General features: G+C 40.6%; 1 protein-coding gene across 1 annotated transcript in view; it reads left to right on the top strand.

Annotated features, from left to right (window-relative positions):
- The window catches only part of LOC121167503 (DNA repair protein RAD50-like), a 53,963-nt gene that overhangs the window by 11,119 nt on the left and 18,306 nt on the right, over positions 1-24,538 (top strand). The window contains exons 3-16 of the mRNA XM_040996942.1: positions 1,337-1,488; positions 4,478-4,663; positions 4,971-5,175; positions 11,794-11,922; positions 12,171-12,336; positions 13,752-13,945; positions 14,315-14,521; positions 15,863-16,045; positions 16,459-16,616; positions 17,941-18,116; positions 18,624-18,861; positions 20,595-20,784; positions 22,410-22,536; positions 22,843-23,036. Coding sequence (XP_040852876.1) covers positions 1,337-1,488; positions 4,478-4,663; positions 4,971-5,175; positions 11,794-11,922; positions 12,171-12,336; positions 13,752-13,945; positions 14,315-14,521; positions 15,863-16,045; positions 16,459-16,616; positions 17,941-18,116; positions 18,624-18,861; positions 20,595-20,784; positions 22,410-22,536; positions 22,843-23,036 — 2,505 coding nt within the window. The remainder of the gene's footprint in view (positions 1-1,336; positions 1,489-4,477; positions 4,664-4,970; positions 5,176-11,793; positions 11,923-12,170; positions 12,337-13,751; positions 13,946-14,314; positions 14,522-15,862; positions 16,046-16,458; positions 16,617-17,940; positions 18,117-18,623; positions 18,862-20,594; positions 20,785-22,409; positions 22,537-22,842; positions 23,037-24,538) is intronic.

Here is a 24,538-nt window from a genome sequence, read left to right as displayed (position 1 = left end):
CATGAAAATGAAGCAGAATTGAGCAATTGTTGTAAAAAAAAAAAAAAAAAAAAAACCTCTAGAGAGCTGACCACCAAATGTAGTGTATAATCCTGAACTGGATTCTTTTGACCTAGTGGAATAGTTGGATTCTTTTGCTTTAAAGGACCTAGTGGAACAGTTCAAAATTAGCATGGACTCTGGATCCTGTGGTAATACTGTATCAGTATCGATTTTCTGATTTTTATGGGTCATGGTGCTTTTGTCTTATAGGAAATATTGGTGATAGGATGGATATCAGATCAGCAACTTTGAGGTAGTTCTGGTGTTGGTGGTGGGGATTTAAGTTTACTGCAGTATTTCTCTGTTTCTCTTATGGATGCTTGCTTTTTTTTTTTTTTTAAGATTTATTTGTTTTTATTGGAAAGGCAGATTTATAGAGAAGGAAATACAGAGAGAAAGGTTTTTTATCTGCTGGTTCATTCCCCAAATGACTGCAATGGCTAGAGCTGAACCAATCTGAAGCCAGGAGCCAGGGCTTCTTGCAGGTCTCCCAGTGCAGGTGCAGGGTCCGAAGGCTTTGGCCTGTTGTCGACTGCTTTTCCAGGCCACAATCAGGGAGTTGGATGGGAAGTGGAGCAGCCTAGACAGAAACTGGCACCCATGTGGGATGCCAGCTCTGGCAGGTGGAGGATTAGCCATTTAAGCAGTCATGCTGGACTCTCTGTGCCCCTGTGATTATTTCTTTAAACTTAAACAAAATCAGCAACAAAAAACCGGGGGCTGGAATGGTAGCCTAGCGGCTAAAGTCCTTGCCTTGCACAAGTTGGGATCCCATATGGGCATTGGTTCTAATCCTGGTGGCTCCACTTGCCGTCTAGCTTGCTGCTTGTAATCTGGGAATGAGGTGGAGGATGGCCTATAGCCTTCTGACCTTTGAACTACATGGGAGACCTGAAAGAAGTTCCTGGCTTCGGATTGGCTCAGCTCGGGTCGTTGCTTGGGGAGTGAATCAGCGGATGGAAGATCTTCCTCTCTCTCTGTCCTCCTCACTGTATATCTGCCTTTTTAATAAAAATAAATACATCTTAAAGAAAATGGTACTTAATTTATTGGAAAAAAATCTATGTACTTGGTTTAATGATGTTGAGGAAAGAAGTAGAAAATATATTATTTTAGTAACTCTACTTTCCTCCCATATTTTGAATATTAAGCAAAACTGTTACTGGTTTTAAATGTAATTGTTTTGTTTTATTGCCTTCTTTTGGATGAGTAAGATTGTTCATGCTTTTTCCTTTGGAACCATAATTCTTGTTGTTATTAAGGTAGTGTAGTTGTTTTCTGTTTATCCTCAAAGGTTGCTCAAGAAACAGATGTGAGAGCCCAAATCCGCCTGCAGTTTCGGGATGTCAACGGAGAGCTTGTTGCTGTGCAGAGATCCATGGTGTGTTCTCAGAAGAGCAAGAAGACGGAGTTTAAAACCCTGGAAGGAATTATTACCAGAATCAGGTAGGTGTATTACACTTGAGTAGTTTTTCCTCTGTTAGTCCTCCTTTTAGATCTGTGATGCCACAGATTTTCTTATTGCTTTTAAATTTATTGTAGGGAAAGCAAATTATTATTTTTTAAGTAAATTATGTTGCTTTAGAACAGGTTTTTTGTTTGTTTTCCTTAAGATTTATTTATTTTATTTGAAAGGCAGCTTTTACAGAGAAATGGGGAGGAAGAAAGATCTTACATCCTCTGGTTCACTCCCCAAGTAGCTGCAATACCCAGAGCTGAGTCAGTCCGAAGCCAGGAGCCTCTTCCAGGTCTCCCACATGGGTGCAGGGTCCCACGGCTTTGGGCCATCCTCTACTGATTTACCAGGAGCTGGATGGGAAGTGGAACAGCCTGGACACAAACTGGCACCCATGTGGAATGTAGGTGCTTGCAGGTAGAGCATTAGCAAATTGAGCCATTGTGCCAGCTCCATCATTATTGTTTTGTTAGAGCCCAAGTATGGTCTTCTGAAAGTGGCTTTGGCCTTGAGAATTAGTTTTCCTTGGATCCCATTAACCTTGTTGAGCAAATTAACTCCTTACCTTTCTTTCATTTATTATGATTAATTAATCATTACTGCTTAACATTATATGCAAAAGGTTCTATTTGGGCTACCGGCTTCTGAAGTTGTTTTCAGTGGCTTTGAACACCCTTGGGTCCCTCTCATATCTCCAGATTTCTTTACATTGCAGTAACTGCCATTTCCCCTAATCCCCTGTATAGCCACTTTGCAGAAGCAGTTGTTCCATGTCTGCATTTCTGTATCTCTTCCTCTGGAAGCAGCTGCAGCGAAGGTCATTAATAACTGTGATGATTGGGATAATGATGCCCCTCTACGAAGTAGGTCTACCAGTGAGCCAGAGTGTTTGGTTTATAAAACAGGACTTTGTTATTTCTGGATGTATCTTGGAGAACTGGTGTAAAGATTGAATTAATGTGTATAAAGTGCTTAATATGTAGTAATTCCATTTCTTGGTATAGTATGTTGTGGAAGCTGCCAAGGTTGTGGCCTGCAGCTAAGCATTATTTTGCAGTTATGTAGTCTGGCAGCCTGGATTGGGTCCTGCTGGGCCCATGCAGAGCGCCGAGTGGCTGTGTTCTCTGGGAGGCTTAGACACCTTCTGCTTCCTGGCTCTTTCTGTCTTTTAGCAGCCACTCGTCTTTCTTGACCTATGGCCTTGTTCCTCCATCTAAAAAGTTAACCATGAGTATCAGGATGCCCTTTTCTTTTTCTGTTTAAGATTTGCTTTATTTGGAAGACTTACAGAGGAGAGATAGGTCTCTGTCTACTGGTTCAGTCCCCAAATGGCTGCTATGGCCAGAGGTGGGACAGTCTGAAACCTGGGGCTTCTTCTGGATCTCCACCTGAGTGCAGGGGCCCTAAGACTTGGGACATCCTCTGCTGCTTTCCTAGTCCATTAGCAGTGAGCGGGATCAGAAGTGGAGCAGCTGGGACTCGAACCGGCTTCTATAGATGATGCTGGCGATACACGTAGAGGCTTAGCCTACCACACCATGGCTCTAGCCCCAAGCAGGTTTCTTTACGTGCTGAGTGACTGATTTCTTCTCCTGCCTCCCTCTGTCACATATAAGTCTGTGATTATATTGATCCTGTACAAGTACTCCTGGATGTCATCTCTTATTTTGAAGTGAGATGGTGAGCAATCTGAGTTTTCTCTAATTTTGATTCTCCCTTTCCATGTAGCCTGACATTTACAGATTCCAGGAAGTAGAATGTGGACATCATTAGAGTCACTGTTCTAGGTACCACAGCTAAGTTGATAGTAGTTAACGAATTCTTCCATGACATAGCATTGTTGGCCCCCTTTGTCAAAGTAGTCACATCCTACTTCATTCACTCCACTGGTAGAAGTTGGAATTCTGTAGGCTCAGTCTTGTTTCTTCTGAATATGCTTTATGTATTCTTCTGAGGTAATCTTATTGATTTTCATTGCTTAAGTTACCTTGTGCTCATAGTTGAGTCATAAATTTAATTCTGATAAACCAGACCTCTATATCCAGGCCCATCCACCCAACTTTCTTTGTCGTTTTCTACTGGTTATTTCAAAGACACCGTAGAATCAATGTGTTCAAAACTAAACTCCCCGGCCTCTTGATTATCCATAAAACACCTCCAAAGCCAGGAGCCAGGAGCTTCTTCCAGGTCTCCCACACAAGTGCAGGGTCCCAAGGCTTTGGGCCATCCACTGCTCACTTAGGCCACCAACAGGGAGCTGGATGGGAAGTAGAGCAGCCAGGACATGAACCATATGGGATCCTGGCACTTGCAAGGTGCAGGATTTAGCTGCTTGAGCCATGGCATTGGACCCTAATTTTTTTTTTAACCTTGGAGGAAGAAAGTTTATTTTCCCCTGCATTATCTGTAAATATTTTATTGTATTTAAACTTCAAAATATGTGTTTAAAAAATTGTGGCATCTTTTCCTTCTACTCTTATTGTGCGCACCTTCTTACATATGAGCTGCTTTAGTATGAGTAAATTATTGTAGTAAAGGATAGTTGGAGTTACATCAAAGTAGAACATTATGAAGGATTGATGAAATGATAGAAAAGAAAACTGAAGGGTCCAGCGTGATTTAGTAGCTAAATCCTTGCCCTGAATGCTCTGGGATCCCATATGGAAATCTGTTTGTGTCTCAGTTGCTGTATTTTCCATCTAACTCCCTGCTTATGGCTTGGGAAAGCAGTAGAAGATGGGCCTGATCCTTGGGCTCTGTTCCTGGCTCCTGGCTCCTGGCTTTGCATTGGCTCAGCTCCAGCTGTTGTGGCCATTTAGGGGGTGAATCTGTGGACAGAAGATCTTTCTGTCTCTCCTTCTTCCTGTAAATCTGACTTTCCAATTAGAGATAATAATGTTTTTTTAAAATTAGGAATTTAAAAAGAAAAAGGTAACTGAAGATTTGTCTGCCTGTTTTCTTGGTTTTCATTTTGTCTAGGCATGGTGAGAAGGTCAGTCTGAGCTCTAAGTGTGCAGAGATTGATCGAGAAATGATAAGTTCTCTGGGCGTTTCCAAGTCTGTGTTAAACAATGTCATTTTCTGTCATCAAGAAGACTCTAATTGGCCCTTAAGTGAAGGAAAGGCTCTCAAGCAAAAGTTCGATGAGATTTTTTCTGCAACAAGGTTTGTATCCTTTAGTAAACTTTATAGTTCAGAAGTTTTAGTACGTCATGGTTCTAGTTTGAATGTTTTTTCCATCAGAAAGATCATCAGTTATGTTTACCTTAGAAGCAGCCATTGGGTGTATTTCCTCTGTTTTCTTACTGATTGACGGTTTTCGTTTAATCATTATGTCATACATGTTTGCAAAGTTGCTAAGAAGTTTTGGTAAATGTAATCTTAATGACTGTGTACCATTCGACTGTATTAATATATACTTGTAACCAAGTTCGCTAGAAATTCTATATATTTTTGTGTCATATTTCCAAAGGTACATTAAAGCCTTAGAAACGCTTCGTCAGGTTCGTCAGACACAAGGTCAGAAAGTGAAAGAATGTCAAACTGAACTAAAATACCTGAAGCAAAATAAGGAAAAAGCCTGTGAAATCCGTGATCAGATTACTACTAAGGAAGCCCAGCTGACATCTTCAAAGGAAATTGTCAAATCCTATGAGAATGAACTGGAACCACTGAAGGTAATTATTTTTAATTGATAAATTATAATTGTATGTCTGTATGGCATACCGAATGTTTGATAGAAGCATATGTTGTGGAACGGCTAATAAGATCAGTAGATGTGTAACCTCCCATACCATGTGATGAGAATAGTCATTTTGAAGTGTTACACTGCATTATTATTAACGGTGGTTACTTTGAAGTATAATAGTTGATCTCTTCAGTACTAAGGAGAAAGTCTTACATATTTTAACATGGTAATATTCTCCTTTTAAACATTTTATTCCCTTTTAATTAATTATTTGAGAAACAAATAATGAGGATACAGTCCCATCCGCTGATTCACTCCCCAAGTGCCTGCCACAGTGGTCAGCCCCATGAGTGGCAGGAGCTCAGTTGCTTGAGTCATCGCCACCGCCTCTTGGGGGGCATGGGAACGTTTGCAAGAACCTGGAATTGGGAGTCCACACTGAGAGTCCAGCTCATGTACTCCGGTGTGGGCTGCTCCATTTCCTTTACAGTTCCTGCTGCAGCCGCCATTTGGGGAATGAACTAGAGGATGGAAGGGCTCCGTCTTTCCCTCCCTCTCCCCCAGCCTCTCTGTGTAAACTTTGCCTTTTAAATAAAGATACATATTTTAAAAGAACAAACTATTTTCTAAGTTCAGGAAGAAGATATTTGAAAAATGGGAACATTAACGTATTTAATTTTTTAAATTACCTGTCAGTATTGGTATAGGTTTTTGAATTGTAAAGTATGTAATTTTTTCTTCATGATAGTGGTCTTTTTTTTTTTTTTAAGATTTATTTTTATTACAAAGTCAGATATACAGAGAGGAGGAGAGACGGAGAGGAAGTTCTTCTGTCCAATAATTCACTCCCCAAGTTGCCACAACAGCTGGAACTGAGCCGATCTCCGAAGCCAGGAACCAGGAACCTCTTCCGGGTCTCCTACGCGGGTGCAGGGTCCCAAAGCTTTGGGCCGTCCTCAACTGCTTTCCCAGGCCACAAGCAGGGAGCTGGATGGGAAGTGGAGCTGCTGGGATTAGAACCTGTGTCCATATGGGATCCCAGCGGGTTCAAGGCGAGGACTTGAACCACTAGGCCACGCTACCGGGCTCATGATAGTGGTCTTAGAGATGTATCACAGAGGCTTTAGTCAGGACGAAGCTGGTCTTCAAAGAAAGGGAAGAAATTGATAAAGTATTTTATGTATATTAAATTTTTCTCTTAAAAGTAGTGTTTGCAATGAAAAAGTTACAGGATATTAAATAAAAAGTAAAAGAACCTTTCTGCTCTTCATCTCTTATCTCCAGAGCATATGCTACTGATTTTCTTTTCTTTCTTTTTTTTTTTAAGATTTATTTTATTTTTATTGGAAAGTTAGATATATGGAGAGGAAGAAAGAGAGGAAGATCTTCTGTCCACTGTTTCACTCCCCAAGCAGCTGCAATGGCCAAAGCTGAACCCATCCAAAGCCAGGGGCCAGGAGGTTCTTCCGGGTCTCCCATGTGGGTTCAGGGTCCCAAGGCTTTGGGCCGTCCTCTGCTGCTTTCCCAGGCCACAGACAGGGAGCTGGATGGGAAGCGGGGCAGCCAAGATTAGAACCCGGCGCCCATATGGGATCCCAGTGTGTGCAAGGTGAGGACTTTGGCCACTAGGTTACCGTGCCAGGCTCAGGTTTCTCTTTCTTAATTGGCAAGAAATCTTGCAGAGAGAGCCTCTGTCCACTGATTTACTTCCAAAATGCCTGCAACAGTTGGTGCTGAACTGCGCCAGGCTAATGCTAGGAGTAGGAACTCAGTTCAGGTTCCCAGTGTAGGTGACAAGAACCAATTACATGAGGCATCATTGCCTTTCAGAGTGTGCACTAGCTGGAAGCTGGAATGAGCAGGACACAGGAGCCGAAGGGAAGAATTGAACCCGGAAATCAAACCCAGGCATTCCACTTGGGGTGTTAGCATTTTAACCTCTGGGCAAAAGTGCTTGACCACCACTTTTTTAAATATAGCATATATACTGTATCCTTGTATGTGTAAATGTTTTTGTGTTTACATGAATGTACTCACATATACTGATTTATTAGAGCAAGAATATATGAGAGCTAAGTTAAGTAAATCAGTATAAAAGGAGAAGAATTGGATCAGAGTGGCTTAGACCACAAGAGAATAAATTGTATTTCAGAGTACATTGTCCTGATAACTGTGTATATGCACTATAATTACCCAGATAATAGAACACATTTTTTTTTTTAAAGATTTATTTTTTTATTATTTTTTCATTGGAAAGGCGGATATACAGAGAGGAGAGACAGAGAGGAAGATCTTCCGTCCGATGATTCACTCCCCAAGTGAGTGCAACGGACCGATACTATGCCGATCCGAAGCCAGGAGCCTCATCCGGGTCTCCCACGCGGGTGCAGGTTCCCAAAGCTTTGGGCTGTCCTCGACTGCTTTCCCAGGCCACAGGCAGGGAGCTGGATGGGAAACGGGGCTGCCGGGATTAGAACCGGCGCCCATATGGGATCCCGGGCGTGCAAGGCAAGGACCTTTAACCACTTGCGCCACCGCGCTGGGCCCTAGAACAAATTTTTATTTTCTAGAAAGTGCCTTGTTGGAGAGATGACAAGCACTGTGATAAGAAAAAAAAAAGTCCAAGAGATAAAGGGCAGTTGGAAGAGGAAGGAGGAGAATTTCTGTCTGAGGTGGCTAGAGAGGAATTTATTTTTAAAGATTTATTTTTATTGGAAAGGCAGATTTACAGAGAGAAGGAGAGACAAAGATCTTCTGTCTGCTGGTTCACATCCCAAGTGGCCACAGTGGCTGGAGCTGAGCCAATCCAGCCAAGAGGATTTTATAGGTTGAATGTAGGATGTTGCTTTTTTGATCCAAAGTGAGTAATCTTAGAGAAGCTGTTAAGTTGCAAGCTGTCTTTGAATATTATCAAGGAAATCTGAAATAGGGAGTTTCATGGAAACTAAGATCAAAGTGGAGCCGAGTAATGAAGTCCAGTATTTATTGAGTGGTGCTGGTAGTCTAACCAGAGGCTGTATCAAAGGCACAGGTGTTGGCTTTTGGGGTTTGCTTGTGACCAACTCACTATGGATTTAGTCTCATTCTCTGTATTTTTAGGGCCTGCCTCAGTGCCTGGCGAATAGCAAATGGTTCAGTGAATTTTATTGAGTGATTTCCAAAGTACTTTCCTAGCTATTGTGTCAAAGATTCCTTCCTTCATAAAACACAACATTTAGGCCCAGTGACATTCCCAGCTGCTGTCCAGAGAAGCCTGTTTTGTCTTGCCTGAGAGGCAGTGCATACTCAGCTGTTTGTGCAGATTGCCTCCACTCATAGGAACTCTCTGGGTAGGTTTTGTCCTTTCATCCATTGCATCTTGTCGTTTTGACTCCCTTAGGCCTGTTGTCTTTTGCTTCTTTAAAGAATTGCGTGATAGGTTGGTTTGTTTCCTTTCCCACACAGATCTTTTGGTTCTAAAGTGCCTGGTATGTTATGTTATGTAGCACTTGTCATGTTATGTAGCACTAGTGCTTTCAAGCAGTCTGGTATAGTTTGTCCTAGTAAGTTGTGCACCTTGGGGACAGGGCCAAAACACAGTTGTCAAAGAAGAAATGATCAACTGTGATGGACAGCTAGATTTACGGAAGCCCCAAGCCTAGATGACTTGGTGCTGAATCACCTTCTGGCAGTGTAAGCATGGATGGATTGAAGCTGAGAAGATTGTGAAATATCCTGGCTGAGAATCATTATTCCACATTTTTGAGGATCAGTTCTATTCTCTGTTCTTCTGTGCCCAAAAGATATTTCTCGAAGACACCGTTTTTGTTTTCCACAAACGGCATGAATGTACCCTTTCCCTGGAAGCCACCTACTACATACTGGTATACATTTTCTCAGAGACTGCCTCTCTGTTTGTCTCCCCTTCTGCTTCAGTCCCTGACACCTCTGACCCTTCTGTATGATATTTAAATGGAATTATACAGTATAAGGATTTGTGTACCAAGATTCCTTCCTTAGCAAAATGCTCTATATTTGTTTATTCCTATGTAAATAGTTCATTCTGTTTTATTACTGAGGAATATCAGATTGTATGGATATATTAATTTTGCTCATCCATTCTGATTGGTGGATGGTAATTTTTTTCAGTATTTGACCCTTATAGATATACCTGTGAAAAGCTTTTGTGTATTGTCTTTGTATGTATGAGTTCATGTATCTGGGGGAACCCCTTAGGAATGAGGCTGCTGTATTGTTTTGTGTTAATACCAGCAGTGTGCAGGAGAGCAGCTGCTCTGTGTCCACAACTGGCTTTACTGTTGTCACTCATGTTCATATAGCCATCATCATAGGATGGGTTATTATCTCATTGAAATGTGTTTTTTGGGGGAGGAGGGGGGCTGTTGGTTGGTTGGTTTTAATTTACGCTTTTCCCAGTGACTGTTAACCTTGAATGTCTTCATATAACTTATATACCATCTGAATATCTTTTGTGGTAAAGTTTACAATCTTTTTCATTTTTAAGATTTATTTATTTTTATTGCAAAGTCAGATATATATATAGAGAGAGAGAGGAGGAGAGACAGAGAAGATCTTCCATCCAGTGATTCACTTTCCCAGTGGCCACAATGGTTGCAGCAGTCCAAAGCCAGAAGCCACAAGCTTCTGTCAGATCTTCCATGTGGTTGCAAGGTCCCAAGGCTATGGGCCGTCCTCTACTGCTTTTCCAGAGCATGAGCAGGGAGATGGATAGGAAGTGGAGCAGCTGGAAAGGAACTGGCACCCATGGGGTGCCAGTGCTTGCATTTAGAGGATTAGGTAATTGAGTCATTGTGCCAGTTCCCCCAAATGCATGTTTTTTTTATAAAGATTTATTTTTATTATTATTTTTTTATTGGAAAGGTAGATATACAGAGAGGAGAGACAGAGAGGAAGATCTTCCATCCGATGATTCACTCCCCAAGTGAGCACAACGGCCGATGCTATGCCGGTCCGAAGCCAGGAGCCTCTTCTGGGTCTCCCACGCGGGTGCAGGGTCCCAAAGCTTTGGGCAGTCCTCAACTGATTTCCCGGGCCACAGGCAGGGAGCTGGAAGGGAAGCGGGGCTACCGGGATTAGAACCGGCGCCCATATGGGATCCCGGGCGTGCAAGGTGAGGACTTAACCACTATGCCACCGTGCCGGGCCCGTAATTCTGATTTCTTAAAAAATAGTGAGAGATGAGTTTTTGCTTGGCTTAGTGGTTAAGATGGCTGATTGGGAGGCCTGCATCATGCAAGTTCTTGGGTTTGAGTCCCAGCTTCATTCCTGATTCCAGCTTCCTGCTGATGTGCATGCTGGGGCCGCCACAGGATGGCTCAGGAGCTGGGTTCCTGATAACTGCGTGGGAGACCTAGGTTGAGTTCCCACCTCTTGCTTTTAGCTTTGCCCTGTGAGTGAGCCAGGAGTTGGTAGAGCTCTTTCTATTTTTGTCTTCCAAATAAATAAATAAAAAATAGTGAAATGCACTTTTAGAGATCAACTTTTTAAAGAAAATTTATTTTTATTTGAAAGACAGTTACAGAGAGAGGAGAAACAGAAAAATCTTACATCTACTAGTTCACCCTCTAAATGGCTGAAAAGCTGGAGCTGGGCTGTTCCAAAGCCAGGAACAACTTCTAGGTCTCCCATATGGGTACAGGGGCCCAAGCACTTGGGCCACCCTCTACTACTTTCTTAATTAGCAGGGACTTGGATTGGAGGTGGAGCAACTGGGACTCAATGCCCATATGGGATGCCACCACCTCAGGTAGAGGCTCAGTGTGCAGTATTGGCCCTGAGATTAACTTTTTAAAAAGATTTTTAGAAATTTTTTTTTTTTTTTATTATTATTATTATTGTTGCTTACATTGTATTATGTAGTACAGCTCCATAGGCGCTGGGGATTCCCCCCACCCCTCCCACACCCCTCCCCCCATGGTGGATTCCTCCACCTTGTTGCATAACCATAGATCAAGTTCAGTTGAGATTCATTGCTTGCAAACACATGCCTAGCATAAAGTTCCGTGTCCTATTGTCCAGATAAGTTCAGTGGCCTCTTGGGGAGAAATTTATTTTAAATGCATTGTGACAGAGAAAGCAAGAGATCTCCCTGTTGCTGGTTCATCCCCAAATGGTTATAACATGTGTGTGGGCCAAGCCATAGCCAGGAACCAGGAGTTTGTTCCTGATCTCCTCTGTTTTTGTATTGGCCCATAATGTACTGCCTTCCCAGGTATGTTGGCAAGATTGGAAGCAAAGCAGCTGGGACTTGGTTGGCACTCCAGTATAGGTTAATGGTGGTGTTAGTGACAGCTTACACCATCACACCACTCTGCCAACACTAGGATTACTTTCATATGGTAGCTGTAACTGTGGATGAATGAATGACTCTTATTAGAGATGGAATTTAATTGCTTGTCTGTTGAGAGGACTCAACAATTTCGCTAATATCGCTCATCAGTTTTTCTGTGCCCCATTAACAGTGTTATTGTAGCAGTAAATGAGATCACTTTCCCTAAATGCTTTGCCTGGACACGTCTGTCTTCTCTTCATCAGCGGTATGAATGAAAGTAGGTTTCATTTATGTAGAATGCTTCTTTATTTTCAGAACCGTCTGAAAGAAATTGAAAACAATCTCTCCAAAATAATGAGACTTGACAATGAAATTAAAGCCTTGGAGAGCCGAAAGAAGCAAATGCAGAAGGATAACAGTGAACTGGAACAGAAAATGGAAAAGGTTTGTGATAGCAGAATTCTGTTCCAAATTTTTGAGATATTGTGATGAACCTCATTTTAGTCAGTCTTGCCACCTACATTTTGAGAAAAAAAAAAACTACAAATCTTAATATTTTTGCAACTTTTATGAATGTGTTACATAAATTGTGTATAGTGTATAAGTTGATTATAAGCCTCAATTGAATATTTGATCCTGAAAATTATACTCTTATGTTTATACATTAAAGCTTTTTGTTTGGTTTCATGCAGGTTTTTCAAGGGACTGATGACCAGCTAAATGACTTGTATCACAATCACCAGAGAACAGTTAGAGAAAAAGAAAGGAAATTAGTAGATTGTCAGCGTGAACTAGAGAAATTAAATAAAGAGTCTAGACTTCTCAATCAAGAAAAATCAGAACTCCTTGTTGAACAGGGTAGGAAAAAATGTTTGCTTGGTTTATTTTCCTATAGTGTTACATGTTTTCTGCATGATCGGAGAGTCTCTAGAGAATTACACTGAGTGAAAAAGCACCAGTTTAAAAATGTTGAATATAGTATGCTTTAATTTGTATTAAAATTTTAGAAATGGTGGAGTAGTGATTGTGAGGAATAACAGAGACAGAGGCAGAGCGAACTCTCCAAATGTCTGTCTGCTCCCGAATGCCTAAAGCAGCCAGGGCCAGACCAGGCCAGAGTCAGGAGCCAGGAGCTAAATTTCAGTCTACTGTGAGTTACCACCTTCTTCTTAGGGTTTGCACTAACTGGGAATGGGAAAGGATCCAGGATTTGAACCCAGGTCCTCTGATTTGATACATGGATATCTTTTTTTGTTGTTGTTTTTAAAATTTATTTACTTTTTAGTTAAAAGAGTTACAGAGAAGGAAATCTATCTGCTGGTTTATTCCCCAAATGGCCACAGAGGCTGGAATGGAGCCTGTCTGAAGCCAGTATCCAAGAGCTTTTTTCTTATCTTCCATGTAGGTGCAGGACCCCAGGGCTTTGGGCGCTCCTCTACTGCTTTCTCAGGCCATAAGCAGAGAGCTAGGCTGAAAGTGAAAGAGCCAGACTTGAACAAGCACCCATATGGGATGCCAGTGCTGAAGGTGGAAGCTTTACTAGGCCACAACCCCAGTTCCATTGCATGGTTGTCTTGGCCATTGTGCCAAATCCCCATCATGTGTCTTTTTTTTTTCTTTGAAAAAAAAATTGTGAGGCAAAGAGACAAAATTGATCCCCTCTCCACAGGTTCATTCCCCAAAGGCCCACAGTGGCTAGAACTGGGCTAGCGTGGAAGGCGTGAGCTCACTCCAGGGGCACCTAGTTCCCACATGGGTGGCAGGCATCAGTCACTTGAGCTATCAATGCTGCCCCCAGGAACCGCAGGAGGAGGAGGTTGGAGTCAGGGCTGCAGCTGGATGTTAGCTCCAGGTTTTTCTCTATGAGATGGTCACCACTACTCCACCCTTCCCCAAGAGGATTCTCTCTGAACAATTTCATATCTTTACTGTCACTGTGGATCTATGAATCTGCACAGATAATAAGATTATATAGAACTTAATTCACACAGCACAAATGGACACAAGTAAAATTGAAGAAATTTCAGTCATACTGATGTGTTTTATTGGTGTAAGTATCCTATTTGTAACATTATATTGGAATTTTTGCAGAATGTTTTTGGGGCAACTGAGCAATATATACAAGATATCACGCTGTACCTTTTTATTTTACATTTTTTTTTTTAAATTATGTGGTACACACTGTACTTTTTAAAACAGCATTTTAGTCTGTGGTGATTTCAAGTCTTACAGAATCTGATTTAGAGACTTAGTAGGTTGGTATGTGTTTGTAGGTCGTCTTCAGCTACAGGCAGATCGCCATCAGGAACAGATCCGAGCTAGAGACTCATTAATTCAGTCCTTGGCAGCACAGCTGGAATTGGATGGCTTTGAACGTGGACCCTTCAACGAAAGACAAATTAAAAGTTTTCACAAACTTGTGAGAGAGAGACAAGAAAAGGAGACAGAGACTGCCAACCAGCTGATGGTAAATACATGAAAATACAGTGTTTTCTTTTGGTTCTGTCAGATCTGCATATGAATTGTTATAATTGTTGGGTGAACTTTATTTTGACATATTTTCTTAGTATTAGGACACCGCTACAAGGTAGGGTTAACTTTTATGGAAGTAAATCTTTATGGTTTTATAAAGATAGAAAAGGTAGATCTACATTTCTTATTTGGTCTTAGGATTTTTCTAACGTTGTAAAAAGAAAAGTTTTCTCACAATACTGATCATGATTGTTTTTACATTTTTAAGAATACTGTCCTGAGTTTTTCAGTGTATGTTTTATTTTTAAAAGAAGCCTGTATTTTTAGTGAAAAAATTAACACTCCTTCTTCACTATGTATTTAGAATGACTTTGCAGAAAAAGAGACTCTGAAACAGAAACAAATAGATGAGATAAGAGATAAAAAAACTGGATTGGGAAGAATAATTGAGCTAAAATCAGAAATCCTAAATAAGAAGCAGAGTGAACTGAAGAATGTGAAGTTTGAATTACAGCAGTTGGAAGGATCTTCAGACAGGATTCTTGAACTGGAACAGGAGCTCAAAAAAGCCGTAAGATATTTGAGTAATAATTTTAAGATGTAAGACCTTTAAAATTTTGCGTTCTGAAATATTTTATTTGTTGCTAATTTTGTATTATAGCTTTTAATATACTGTCAGCTGTGACTGTTGGTGTAATGTAAAACAAATTCATCTCAATATCTTAATGATGTGACTCATTGGAAACTGGATGGGTTGAAAATTGAGTCACTTGTGTGCTTAGAAGTTAAAACTTGACTTTCTAAATCAAAATATCTGAGAATGTGTGTAGAAATGAATGTCCAAAACTAAATAAGAATGTAGTTTTTACAAAAACAAAAAAATGTGGTTAAGAACCAATTATATAGAGCCCAGCATGGTAGCCTAGTGGGTAAAATCCTTGCCTCGCATGCAACAGGATATGGGTGCCGTTCCATGTCCTCACTGTTCCAAGTACCTTTCAGCTCCCTGCTTGTGGCCTGGGAAAGCTGTAGCGGATAGCCCCAAGCCTTGGGACCTTGCAGCCCACATGGGAGACCTGGGAGAAGCTCCTGGCTCCTGGCATTGGATGGGCTCTGCTGTGACTATTGTGGCTACGTAGAGTGAGCCGGCAGATTGAAGATATTTCTGTCTCTCATTCTGTCTGTAAATCTGACTTTCAAATAAAACCAAATAAATCTTAAAGAAAAAAAAAGAATTACATTGCTTAAAAAATATGCTTATTTTTAAGTTGCAAACTATATACATGTTACATTTCCAAACAAAAGATAACATACATAGTTGTACCATAGTAACTTTTTTTCTTCAGTACAAAATTTCTTAGCTGATCTCTGCGCAAGAATTTCCAAATTCCATTCTTTGCTCCACTTCCTTGACATTTTCATCACCTATGCATACATCCTAAAGAACAGTAAGTCCTCTAATTCAAGGAAACGTTTTTACTCCCTAACTCATACATTTTTGTCAGTTTAGCATTGGGTTATAGTGTTGTCTTTGAGGAGACATCGGACAAGAACCGCATCACACTGCTTTTATAGTGTGTGCTTGCTAGGTAATAACAGTGAAGTTATGCACAAACCTAATAATTTTTTGCCTGAGAAGCCACTATTTGTGTATAGATATAGTTCTCCTAATTTTGCACAAACTCTCTTCCTTCCTATTTGATGCTTCTAGGTTTATTTACTAATTATCTACCATTGTAACAGAAAGTAACTTTAATACATTTTCCTGAAGTACACTTAGAACTTCATGGGGTTTCTCTTTGGGCAAACAGTAATATTTGGCCGTGCTGAAGAGTAGTTAATATCCAATAAATTTTGCTATGATTTTAATTCTTGCATATAAACCTACACATTTGTTTGAATTATTGTCTAGGAACGTGAATTAAGCAAGGCTGAGAAAAACAGTAATGTTGAAACCCTAAAAACAGAAGTAATAAGTCTTCAAAATGAGAAAACAGACCTAGACAGGAACCTGCGTAAACTGGACCAGGAAATGGAGCAGTTAAATCATCATACGACAACACGTACCCAGATGGAGATGCTGAATAAAGACAAAGTATGAGTTTTCTTGTTCTCATTAAACTGTTTGGTTTGGAAGTAGTTTATCTTGTGCTCATAATAGACAGACTATGGAATATTGAATTGTTAGTGGCTTTATCTTTAGATGCTAAGTAAACTTATTACCCAAGACTTTAAACGTCCTATTTTAGTTACCAAAAAAAAAAAACCCGGGAAGTACACACATACATTCCTGTTACCTTTTAAATAAAGGCATATTATTATTCTGTTATGGCTTAAAAGACCTTTCTGCAAGACTTTTAAGAAATTTTGTATTTTCTGCCTGCATAGCTTTATTTTTCTAAGCCTAAAACTTCAATTATTGTACAGTTTCATTTCTGATGTAATATGTATATACCAAGCTTTATTTTCAGGATATTTTGTTTGTTTGTTTTTTTCTTGAACTTACAGGTTGACAAAGATGAACAAATTAGAAAAATAAAATCTAGGCATAGTGATGAATTAACTTCACTGTTGGGGTATTTTCCCAACAAAAAACAGCTTGAGGACTGGCTTCATAGTAAATCAAAAGAAATTAATCAGACCAGAGACAGACTTGCCAAATTGAAGTAAGTGGTTGCAGTATTTTGAGATACAATAGGCATTTCTTGTGATTTAATTTTTTATTTTTAAAAGTAATTTTTTGACAGTGATATGTGATGGTGGTTTACTTCCATTTATTTTACAATGTTAGTAATAAAGAATAGTAATTTGGGCCTCTTGTTCCTTGAAAATCTGTAGGTTTCAAAGAGATTCTAAAGTTGTCTTAATTTCTGTGAGTGATCATCTTGAAAAACAAAAATTATTTTTCTCATGTTACTCTGGGTGACAGTTGGGCAAGAAGGTCAATTTAAAAAGATAGTGGATTTGGTCTGGGTCATGTTAAATTTGTATTTCTTATGGAAGTGTCAGTGAGAGAATAGAATATTGGAGTTTGAAATTCAGGAGACTGGGATAATGAAAGGCTGATTGAAGTCATCATCAAAGACCATGTTGTCTTGAGAGAATTCTAAGAGGAGGATTTAGATTCCAAATGAGCACCAGTATTTACAAAGAACAGGTGAAGTACGGTGGGGCATGTCCGGGGAGCCCAGGTGAGAACAGAGAAGTGGCACATGGGTTGCCTTGGGAAGATGGTCCCCCAAGGAGGTGGTTGATAGTATTCAGTGCTCCCTTAGAGGGAGAGTGAAGACTGCACTTGACACTTAAATCTTTGCAATTCTTGATGAGAAGTAGTCTGTGTAGGCTAGGATGCTGAAAGTTACCAGTTTCCCAAATGATGTTGTTATTCACTGGAGGTAGGATGGTGAAGTGTATACCTACTCAGCATCCGTCTGAAACAAAATGTGTGGAGTTCAGTGGATTAAACTAATTACAGGACTTCATAGTGTAATATAACCTGTGCATCAGAAAAACTCCACTAAGTGTGAGCCTTGAGGTTGGGCTAGGATGAATTTCAGGAGTTGGGGTAGAGATAAATTGAACCAGTAAGCAAAATCTTTTAAGAAGTAGCCATTAGAAGAGAAGCAGATGACAGCAATAGGAGGGAAGAAAAGAAAGGGTTTTTTGTTTTTACAGGTGAGTAGGGAAGTTGGTATTGTGACAGAGACTAAAGAGATTTAGGAGAATGTTCTACTCTGTTCCCTTCCTCCAATATGCCCAGCAGGCATCTTCTTGTTATGTCTCTTAACATAGACTAAGACTGGGGATCCCCAGAAAGCAGGCAAAGTTCTGCCATGCCCCTCTTTCTGGCACCAGCCCAGGATTAGTGTCCCAGCCTGTGGTCATGACATTGAAACCTTGTAATCATTTCTTGGTAGAATTTGTCTTGTATGTGTTAACTCAGACCATTCCTCTGATGCTTTGAATTTATGTTCTGTATCCTTACTTTAGCAAGGAGCTAGCTTCAGCTGAGCAAAATAAAAATCATATCAACAATGAGCTAAAAAGAAAGGAAGAGCAACTGTCAAGTTATGAAGACAAGCTTTTTGATGTTTGTGGAAGCCAAGATTTTGAGAGTGATTTAGATAGGCTTAAAGAGGACATTGAAAAATCCTCAAAACAGCGAGGTGAGTAATCTCCTTTATGTTATTACGGCACTTCAATGGTTTTGGATTTGTGTTCACAGGTGACTTTTAAGGATGGGATATGTTAATACTAGTTTATGGAGCCAGGAGACTTGAGTTTTATCTTGGTTATGAACTTCCTCAAATTGTGACTTTGGGCAATATTTGGGAACCTTCTTAGGTGTCATAGTCATAGCCTGTGAAGTAAGGACACAGCTGTTGCCTGCGCTTTTCAGGAGTAAATAAGATGGATTGTGAAACTCTGAATACTAGCCAGCACATAGAAAATGTTCAGTAAGTTTGTACTTACTGTATATTAGCTGAAAATGATTTAGGCAAATCTGAATGTATCATGCCTTTTGGGAAAAAAATTTATCAGATGATTTTTATTTGTTAGTAGCATTGCTTATGAAGCAAGAATTAGTGTATTATAGAAAAAGACATAACCATGTTGACAAAATGATATTTCATATTTTTCTCATCGGAAATGTGTTTATTTTCCTAAAATAGCTATGCTTGCTGGGGCCACGGCTGTTTACTCCCAGTTCATTACTCAGCTGACAGATGAAAACCAGTCGTGTTGTCCTGTCTGTCAGAGAGTTTTTCAGACAGAGGCTGAATTACAAGAAGTCATCAGTGATTTGCAATCCAAACTACGGCTTGCTCCAGATAAACTCAAGTCAACAGAATCAGATCTAAAGAAGAAAGAAAAGCGGCGAGATGAAATGCTGGGACTTGTGCCCATGAGGTGAGAAGACTGTTTACTGTTACGCTGCAGGTGGCAGCGACACTGCAGAAGGTGCTGTGCAGTGCCTGGCATATGGAAGGCACTCGGGAGTTGCTGGGTGAACAGAAAGGAAAGAGAACAGGGCAGGTGTTGTATAGGAGGTAAAGCTGATGGCTGAGATGTGTCCAGCGTCCCGTTTGGGTGTTGATGTTTCACGGAGAGTGTGAAAGCACGTTTTTCAGGGATTGTTCTTCAGTGTCTCAGCCCTGGATGACAGCTTGACTGCAGGTTACCGAGAGACCTCAAGACAGGCATTTTCCTGCCCCATTTGTCTGAGACAACTGAGTGCTCCTGTTGCAGAGCTGCCAATTTTGAGGGCATTTTGTTGTGTAGCAACAGATAACTAATGCAGGCATTAAGGGTGAAAACCAGGTTATTTGGGCCATAGAGTTGATGAGACGGAAGCCATAGTTTGAGCATGAAAAAAGAAGTAGAGAAATAAGATAGCACCTTAAAAAGAAAAAGACAAATAAAACTTGAAGTTGGTAGAATGGGCATGTTGGGGAAATGTGTCTTTAGTTCTATGTTGCACAGATCTATCGCAAATGGCAGAGGTTAACATTAGGTTATACTAGGATTCTTTTTGTCACCGCGCCCCTCCCCAGAGTAAGGACCATGCACAGTTTGTCGTATTTAACTTCGATAACTGAAGGTGTGTGTGACAGCTCTTTATCTGTTCCAGTTAGTAAATGCTGTGTTAATGAACCTCCTCAAAATTTAGTGCCTCACAACAGTGACTTATGGTGTTTATGGTTCTGTGAGATGATGTGGCTCAAATAGGGAATCAGATGTGATTGCAGAAAGATTGCAAGATTAGTACAGGGTATTTAGGAATATCTTCACCCAGATTGTCCTGATGTTAACACAATGCATTTATCAAAATTAGGAAGTTAGTGTTGAATTATAAGCCAAGTTTACATTGTAGCAGTTTTCCTTTAATACTGTGTCAGGACACTGCCCTCTTTTCTCTTTAGCCTCCTGAGTGCAACAGCTAACTAGTTTTTGTGTTTCATACCCTTGACACACGTTATGTTTTTTACTTGTTTGAAAACCAGAGCAGCAGAGCGATATTGATCTTTAGTCATCAGGTTCACTTTCCACATGCCTGTAGTAGCCAGGGTTGGGTCAGATTAAGCTGGGAGGCCATAACTCCATCCAGGTCTCCGAAGTGTGTAGCAGATCTGCATGTACCTGGACTATACCCTGCTGCCTCCAAGGGCACTGTTAGCCAGAAGCTGTATGGAAAATAGCCGGGAATTGAAGTTAGACACTGCAGTATAGGATGCAGGCATACCTAGTGTCTTACCCTGCTAATGGGCCTTGATATTTTATATGAGTTGATCTGTAGCGTATCTCTCAGCTTAACCAGCACCAAAACACTAGTTATTACAGGAAAGATCTATCAAGGTCTACTAAACTCAGCGGCAGAATTTTGAGGAAAAGCAGTGTAATTACACAGTGTTGGTGTATAATTCAAACAAGAAAAATAGGAACTTAACAGTGGAGAAAACTGAGTACACCACCTTCCCCAGGTGAATTTGTAATAAGGTGTATTGATGCCAGCTTAACTAGTGATCTGATGATCTGGAAAGGATACAGTGTCACTTCTATGATATTCCTGCCAAAAAATACATAACTTTAGTCTAATTATGAGAGAGCATCAGATTATTTTTAATTGTGTGTTTTCTGTTAAGGCAAAGCATAGTAGATTTGAAGGAGAAAGAAATACCAGAATTAAGAAATAAACTACAGAATGTCAATAGAGATATACAACGCCTAAAGAATGACATAGAAGAACAGGAAACTCTCTTGGGCACAATAATGCCTGAAGAAGAAAGTGCTAAAGTATGTCTGACAGATGTTACAATTATGGAGAGGCTCCAGGTGAGTTTGCTAGAGTTTGAATTGGAGTAAAACTTATTTCATGGTGACTTGAATATGAAAGATGGCTGAAGTATTAAAAATAGTAGATACGGTTTAGAAACAGTTGTGTTCAGAATTTCCCCTCATGGGGTTAGCTCTGTGGTGTAGCAGCTGCACCAGAGTCCCATATGTGTGCAGGTTCGACTCCCAGATCCGTCACTTCCTCCTAATGCACTTGGGAAAGATGGCTGAAATTGTAGATCCCCATTACCCATGTGGGAGATTGGCTGGAGTTTTAGCACCTATCTTCCACCTCACGAGTCCTGGCTGTTGTAGTAACCTGGGAAGTGAAACAGCAGATGGAAGATTTCTCTCTTTCTGTAACTGCCTTTCAAGTAAACAAATTTTTTCTATTTATTTGAAAGAGATACAAGAAGAGATGGGATGATATCTTTCATCCCTGGTTTACTCCCCTCGTGGCCATGATGGCTGGGGTTGGTCCAGGCAGAAGCCGGAACCACGAAACTGCATGCAGCTTCTGCACTTAAGTGCAAAAGGCCCAAGGATTTGGGCTCTCTTCCACTGCCTGCCCAGGTACATGAGCAGAGATGGATAGGAAGTTCAGCAACTGGAACTTGAGCCTGTGCTTGCGTGAGATATGAGTGTTGTACATGGGCACTTAAACCACTATGCTATAATTCTAGCTCCATGGCCTGGTATGGTAGCCTAGTGGCTAAAGTCCTCGACTTGGCATGCACTAGTATCTCATTTAGACGCTGGTTCATGTCCCAGCCGCTCTGCTTCCCTCTCAGCTCCCTCTGTGGCCTAGGAAGGCAGTAGAAGATGGCCCAAAGCCTTAGGACCCTGCATCTGTATGGGAGACCCAGAAGCTCCTGGCTTCAGATCAGCCCAGTTCTGACTGTTGTGACCACTTGGGGAGTGAACCAGTAGATGGAAGATCTTTGTCTCTCCTTCTCTCGAATAAAAATAAATAAAGCTTGGGGGGAAAAGTTACCTTAAAAAGATTCGAGCTGGGCCCGGTGCGGTGGCGCAAGTGGTTAAAGGTCCTCGCCTTGCACGCCCGGGATCCCATATGGGCGCCGATTCTAATCCCGGCAGCCCCGCTTCCCTTCCAGCTCCCTGCCTGTGGCCCGGGAAAGCAGTCGAGGACGGCCCAAGGCTTTGGGACCCTGCACCCGCGTGGGAGACCCGGAGGAGGCTCCTGGCTTCGGATCGGCATAGTATCGGCCTGTTGCGCTCACTTGGGGAGTGAATCATCGGACGGAGGATCTTCCTCTCTGTCTCTCCTCTCTGTATATCCGCCTTTCCAATAAAAAAAAAAAATAATAAAAATAAAATCTTTAAAAAAAAAAAGATTCGAGCCCCCCTAAAAAAATTACTGAAAAGAAAATTTCTCCATTATAAACATCATGTAGCCTCAACGAACAACTTAGTTTACCTTTCTGGGTTTAATTTTTTAATTCATAAGTTATGGAAATTAAGATGTAATTCTGCTGTTTTTCATTTTTAGCTTACTGTCATGTCATTTGGATTATTAAAAATTGTTTCTATTTTCCCAATTTTACTAAGAAATTTTTGAATAGTGATTATGCAGCAAGTTTCTTAAACTTTCTTCTTTTCTTCAGATGGAACTTAAAGATGTTGAAAGAAAAATCGCACAGCAAGCAGCTAAGCTACAAGGAATAGACTTAGATCGAACTGTTCAGCAGGTGAACCAGGAAAAACAAGAGAAACAGCACAAATTAGATACAGGTAACGTAATTTTTCCTCATGTACCCATAAAGACTTCGGCATTATCAGCTCCTGTTGTTCCTTCTAGCTCAATGTATTTATTCTTTTCTGAAAAGCTGCTCTATGCTTCCTTGCATTTTGAGTAGTAGGCAAGTATCATGAGCTGTGCTTTTCCAGTCCTGCATGTCCTGTAGTGGCCACAAGGGGCTAACGGTGTTCTCGCCACATTTTGGTTGCAGTTGGTGAGGTCTGCCGAAGGCCTTGATGGATTCCTGAGACCCTCCTGTTTCCTTGTGTTACTCAGGGTGTCAATGTGCTTTCATGCAGTGACCAGTAAGATTGAATTGAATCGGAAGCTCATTCAGGACCAGCAAGAACAGATACAACACCTAAAAAGCATAACAAATGAGCTTAAATCAGAGAAACTTCAGATATCCACTAATTTGCAGCGTCGACAGCAGCTGGAAGAGCAGACTGTGGAGTTGTCCACTGAAGTTCAGTCTTTGTTCAGAGAGATAAAGGCAAGAACTTTCCTGCATGTTTGTTCTTTACATTAGACTTTGATAATGTTGACAGTGCCCGGAGTTAGGGTCAAATTAAAATGAGATCATTTTTGGTATGATTCCTGAGTAACCAAATATATGCCCATAAATCAGGATTTCTGAAAGAAGACTGACGATGATATCCACAAGAACCAGTTGCTTGATAACGTGTTGAACTCTGTGTTCCTGGAGCAGGGAAGTGTGTGGGATGGCTCTGTGTGATGATACTTGTCTGGGACGTTAGTCTGACAAATGCTGTGTCTGTGACAGGCACTTGTCATTCACAGCATTCTCTGCCCAATCCCAGACGTAGTGAGCAGGCACTAAGCTGTATTTGTCCTGGAATGCACTTCTTTTTTTTTTTTTTTTTCCTGTGGTTTTACATACCCTCCAATACTTTATTGTAACTCATTTAAAATTTGTGCAATTGTGTTGGTTGTTGAAGGATATCGTAGTTTCACTTTGCATTTCTCTTGAAATATATATATATATTCTACAAGGTAGTGTGTACGTGGGGCTTGGAGTGGTTTCTTATTCAAGTCTAGGCGTTCTTTACATGCAATGCATATTAAACCTTTTGGGTTTCAGATAAATGCCTTTGTTTGAAATTTATCCTGGAATGCACTTCTTACCCATTATCTAGATTAAGCAAATCCAAGATTCAGTCAGTTTGTCAGCAGTTTTAGAAACAGTAATCTTAGCTTGATTTTTCAGAATGAAATATGTTCATTTAGTAATTAATCAGATTAGTTAATATCTTTTACAATAAATGATATTTCCTAAGTATGTTTTGGATTACTCACAATCAGTTTGAGTATGATATAAATTAGTGTTAATTTGCAGATGCAAAATTTTTAACTGAAGCACCTCAGCCTTAAGCATCCATTGTCTCAATCTTTTTACAGAAAAAGAAATTAAGATTTTGTTTTAAATAATCATGATTGTCAAAGTTCATGTAGAAGCAGGGTTGATCTTCACATAGACTTTTGAACACTGTGGACAGATTATTTCCCGTCCTGTCATACCACTCCCAGTATAAAAGTTACCCAGTGAAATACTACTGCGTAATTATTTCTACGTAAGTCAGGATCTTCATCTTGTGAACATTACAAGGCAAATTAAGGGACTTCTGACTTGTGAGGTGGCTTATTACTTTAAGTTTCCTTTGCATTAGGTAAGACACACCAGCATCAGTGTCTCAGGATGCTTTAATTACCGTACAGTATCTACATCGTTTGGTAGTTCATAAGCTCCCAGGCCCAAGCGTTTTTAAGATTTATTCATTTATTTCAAAGTCAGAGTTGGAGAAAGGGAGAGGCAGAGATGTTCCATCTGCTAGTTTGCTGCCCAGATAGCCACAATGGCCAGGGCGGGGCAAGGCTGAAGCCAGGAGCCTTTCTGGGTTCCCACAAGAGTGGCAGAGGCTCCAATATTTGGGCTGTGTTCATCTGCTTTTCCAAGGCCATCAGCAGGGGGCAGGA

Source organism: Ochotona curzoniae, unplaced genomic scaffold (genome assembly GCF_017591425.1).
Source record: "Ochotona curzoniae isolate NIBS_2020 unplaced genomic scaffold, NIBS_Ocur_1.0 patch380, whole genome shotgun sequence".
Lineage (NCBI taxonomy): Eukaryota > Metazoa > Chordata > Mammalia > Lagomorpha > Ochotonidae > Ochotona > Ochotona curzoniae.
The sequence above is the reverse complement of the archived record's forward strand: the minus strand, read 5'-3'. Positions and strand labels throughout refer to the sequence as shown.